Here is a 5,313-nt window from a genome sequence, read left to right on the forward strand (position 1 = left end):
TTCTCAATATCCTGCTCTCTTACCTTTAGCTGATGATATCCTGACCAAATATCGATCTTTGAGAAATAGCTCGAACCTTGCAACTGATCAAATAGGTCATCAATCCTTGGCAATGGATACTTGTTCTTAACTGTTGCTTTGTTCAGCTCTCGATAGTCTATACACATCCTCATTCTTCCGTCCTTTTTTACGAATAACAACGGAGCTCCCCAAGTTGATGAACTAGGTCTAATGAAACCGTTGTCCAACAACTCCTGAAGTTGAGTCATAAGCTCCTTAATCTCTATCGGTGCTAATCGGTATGGTGCTTTCACTATTGGTGTCGTTCCTGGTGACAAGTCTATTCGGAACTCTACTTTCTATTAGGCGGTAATCTGGGAAGATCTTCGAAAAAGACTTCCAGAATATCACACACCACTGGTATACTATGCATTTCCTTTTTTTTCCTTCTTAGCATCGATCACGAATGCCAAGTATGATGTGCATCCTTTTGACAAATATTTTATGGCTTTCATTAGGGAAATGATTCCAAAGTTCACTCTGCATTTGTCTCAATACACCATGAATGACTCTTTTCCAGGTGGGTTTACTCTTACTATCTTCTTTTTGCATAGTATTTCAGCACCATTGGCGCTAAGCCAATCCATTCCCAGTATGATATCAAAACCATTCAACTCAATGGGTAACATCTCTTCATGGAATTCGTTTCCGTTTAAGTCGATGACGACGTTCTTAATGAAATCGCTAACAGGTATGAATTTGCCACTGGCAACCTCTACAATTAGGGCATAATGAAGTTTTTCTATAGGCAATGCTAGTTTCCCACCAAACTTATGCGATACAAAGAAGTAGTTCACTCCCGAATCAAATACTATATTGGCAGGTAATCTATTTACAAGAAAGGTACCATCTGTTACCTCCTTCGTAGCTTCTAGCGTCATCTAGAAGGTTTTCTCCTTCGGCTTTGGTGGAACATTGGGTCTTGCTGCCTCATTCTTCTTCGGGTAGTCTCTCGAGGCGTACCTTTCCTTGTTGCACCCATAACATACCTTCTTATTGAACGTGCACTCGTTGGCATAGTGCCTGGGCTTTCTACACTTAAAACAATTGAATTCTTCGTCACATTTCCCAGAGTGCTTCTTCTTGCACTTGTCACACTACTTCGCGTTGCCTCCTCCTCCTCCAAACTTCCTTGAACCAAACTTGATTTTCTTATTGGGCCTTGCAGATCTTCGAATTTCCTCTTCTTGCCAACCTCGACTTTGTTGGTGGCTCTTCGCATGATCATATCCTCCACAGACATGGCAGCCCAGATACCTGCCTCTAAAGTAGGTGAATGACGTACTGGCATCGTATACTCCCATGGAAGTCCCTTTGCGTACTTGTCAATTTTTGTTAGCTCGTATGGGACAAGGCTCAAGGAAAACTCCATCTTGTCTGTGAAGTTGTTGGTGTATTCATCAATGGACATGCTCCTTTTCTTCAAAGTTAGGAATTGGTTCTCTAACTCAAACAGGTTTTAGGTTGAGCAGTACTTGCGCTTGAATTGCACCAAAAGCTCTGACCACGTTAGTTGCATGGGCTTATTGGGGCTCAGAGTCTTCCCCAAGGTGTTCCACCAACGAACCGCGCCTCCCCTGAACTGGCGTACTGCAAATATGGTCTGTAACTTGCCTCTGCAACCACATGTCATGAAGGCCAATTCCATCTCCGATATCCAATCCATAAATCCGATTGGATCTTCCTTCCCAGTGAAGGTCGATGGCTTGCAAGTTAGGAAATATTTGTACTTGCATCCATTCCTTTTGTCTCTGTCATCTTGGTCGTTTCGTCAAACTATTGGTGGGTTGGCTTAACCAACGGTCCCACTGTAGTTCCCTCCTTCTGACTGCCCATCGTTCAATTTGGGTTGTTCAACTGGCATCGTAGGTTCGTCCCTATCTTGTAGTAGTAATCACCTTTTCTCCTCCATTTAACGATCTAACATCATCTGGATCATCGCTTGTACCCCGGTCATTCTGATTGGCTCAGGTGCGGATGCTACAATAGGTACTTGCTCAATCACTTGAGGTTGCGGCTGGTGATTCCTATTTCTGTTTGCGTTTCCACTTCGGGTTATTGCCATCTTGATCTATACACCGAATAGGATGAATTTAGATCTTTATTTAGGATAGAAGTTTAAATCATCATTATCTCTCTGAAATGTTTGCATGCTATTTCTAATATCGTAGTCGTACATTTAGAATTCTGAACACATAAGTTTTTCGGATCCGGTCGGAAACAAACCATAGATCTGAACAAATAATAGCATATAGCACATCAAAGCATTTTAGGCATCTTTCCTAAAATAAACTATTGCTTGTGTCTCAAATATAGTAGACACTCATCTCACAATCATCACTTAGCATTCTAAGTTTAAGTCTAGAAATCCTACAAATTCCTAGTCCGCTTAAACTAATGCTCTGATACCAATTGTGACATCCCCATTTTCGTGGCCAGAAAAGACTGATTTTGTTTATGCTTTGTTTAAAAATCAGAGTAACATTTTAAATAAAAGTGTTGCAGAATTTGTTCCCAAAAGAAAATATGATAAAGATTTATCAAAGCATTTCCGAAGAAATGTATTTCATTAAAACCTCGGGATATCATGTTCGATACAAATCAAAAGCATAAACAGTACAATATAAGCCTTACAACATTTATTCATATCTACATGCCTATAATTCGTAATCCCTCATCCACACATCACATCTATGCTCGAGTGTCACTACCTGTAATACAAGAAACTGAGTGGGTCAGTCTTGGGAGCCTGGTGAGCACATAGGGTTTTCAACCCACAATCAATAAGTTTATTAATTTCATCAACCAACAATAACCCGATTACTCGTTCCTGTTATCCTCATTTTACGTCCCTAAACATCTATCATAAGAGACCTAGCCTAAGGATCATCATCGGGATGGACACTACTGCCAAGGGGGTTCCTCGGTAATAAATGTCCTAAAGACAACCATGAGGGGGCTGGAGTACATTGGTGAACACATCATTCACAAATACCTATAGGTTGCGAGCCTGATAGGTTTCCACTGGACTATCTAGAAGAGTCCATAGTCGTCATCCATACTCTGCGAGATGACAGAATCAACAACAACAACATCGAGGCCTCTCATCATTTTATCCCACATCATTTATTACATATACCCATGTTTTACCCCATCATTTTTGTAGATATAAAATACATATATAGTTTAAATCATTTAAAACGTGTATAAAATCTTTTATCCAGCATAGGCAACAAGTATTCAGACAATGTGCACACATAGCACATAATTTATATAAAATACTTCATATCTATGTGTATGATGAAAGTAACTATGCACTCACCTGTGAAGGTGGTGATTCCGAACTCAGACAGCGCTTCGCTTTTATTAATTTATTTTCTTTTGACGAAACCTAGTATCATTACCACTAGATTTTTCTCTAATATTCACTGTGACTAATTATTAGTCTAGATTCATCATTAACTCAAAGTCTAGTTCATGATCTATCAAGTAAGGAACAAAGAGGTAGGATTATATCGGAGGTAGAGCCCGTTTGGTATACGAAGTATACTGTTTGGAAATCCCACTTTAAACACCTCACTAAATCACAGCCTAGACATCATTCCCGTTAGTAGATCAATCAGTATAACGACTTTGAATCACTAATAAATCTTATCTATAAAAATATTATATTTATATATAAGCTATATTTAAAGTATAGTAGGCGTATCTCACATACAACAGATTTTTATTAAAAAGCGGGCTTCGCTGGAGCAGCATTTCTGAGCCGGAAAGCTCTTTTTTGGAGCCTTCGGGAGCCTCGGGGCTTCCTTCGGTGCCAGGGGGTTGCTTAGGGTTTAGGGGAGGTTAGGATAGGATATAGAGATAGTAGTGAGAGAAAGAAGTGGGAAAAAGTGTGAGTTTACCGGCTGCCCTCGTAGCCCTTTTATAGGCACGAGGCCTCTTAGTACGCGCAACGCTTAGCTGCTTACGCAGGGCGAAGAACAAGGATAGTACAACACGCGTCACAACTTAGGTGGGGCTTTGTGGCCTATCTCGGACCGCAGGAAGGATTATTCCAGTGAGCGTAAGGACGCCGTACGCGAGGCATACTCGGATGCAATGTATCCTCAGTCTACACGGGGCATAACCTTCGCACCCAGCCTCGTGATTTTCCTTTCTGACTTCAAAATTTCATAACTTTTTCATACAAGCTTCGTTTTTGATGTTTTCTATATCCATAAGTAGGTGGGACCGTACTCTACTACTTTCGTTTAGACTTCGTCTGCTAATTTTGACTCTATTTTAAAGTTATATTGTTAACAGTCCGGGACATGATTAGTCCGTTAAAAATCCATAACTTCTTCATCCGACGTCCGTTTTCGTCTGTCTTTATACCGTTACACTACTATTAATGAGATATTTGATTCTCTTTTAATTTGTGTCAGCCATAAGTCGCTCGATCTAATATTCGGACTCTGGGTTGCGCACTACCGATCCGAAACTTAGAAAAATCATAACTTCCTCATATGAAGTCAGATTTGGGTGTACTTTTTATGCATGCTCTCGGTTTAACGAAATCTACAACTTTCATTTAGATCACTAAGTCCAAAAATCATTTCATCGCAAATTCACTATGTACGTCCTGAGTGTCATGTCGGTTTTGTCGCGAAACTTCGACATGTCATAACTTCTTTGTTATAACTCGGATTTCGACATTCTTTATACGTCCAGAATCCTTGTCACGACCACTACCACTTCATGTATCGATATTCGGTTTATTAACACTTTATTTTGGATGCTTATTTTTATTATATCTTTATAAAATATATATATAAGCACATAATTCACATAATACTCATATATTTCATCTTTATTACTTCAAAATAGGTTACAATGGTTGACTTAGACTATTACATCATCTACTAATTCTTAGCCCAAAAACACAGGCGTTACAGATTAATTATGATTTATTAATATATTATAAGTATAATATATTTTTGGAATCATATTATCTAATTAGTATTGATCAAGAATTAATTTGGTGATCAAAAGAGACTAATTAAATTGATATATATATATATATATATATATATATATATATATATGAATTAGGCTAATGATCCATGATTGATCTTTTTTGGGCTTATGGGTTAGTCCATTAAGTGGTTATCCAAATAAAATGGATGGATCATAAGCTTATGTGTATGGATTAGGGTTACACATGACCCTTGGAATTCTACACACACACACACACCTAAATATGTATATATA

General features: G+C 38.7%; 1 protein-coding gene across 1 annotated transcript; it reads right to left on the minus strand.

Moving 5' to 3' along the window:
- Positions 1–551: 551 nt before the first annotated feature.
- Positions 552–941, minus strand: LOC145066881 (uncharacterized). Its single transcript, XM_079014131.1, has one exon. It carries the CDS (start codon positions 939–941, stop codon positions 552–554), a length of 390 nt encoding a protein of 129 aa, XP_078870257.1.
- Between the last annotated feature and the right edge of the window lie 4,372 nt (positions 942–5,313).

This window comes from Lactuca serriola, chromosome 8 (assembly GCF_051521515.1).
Source record: "Lactuca serriola cultivar US96UC23 chromosome 8, Lser_US96UC23_V15, whole genome shotgun sequence".
Classification (NCBI taxonomy): Eukaryota; Viridiplantae; Streptophyta; class Magnoliopsida; order Asterales; family Asteraceae; genus Lactuca; species Lactuca serriola.

What these genes read in the sequence shown, in the direction of transcription:
- LOC145066881 (XM_079014131.1), bottom strand. Translation starts at nt 941, where the DNA reads ATGACGCTAGAAGCTACGAAGGAGGTAACAGATGGTACCTTTCTTGTA.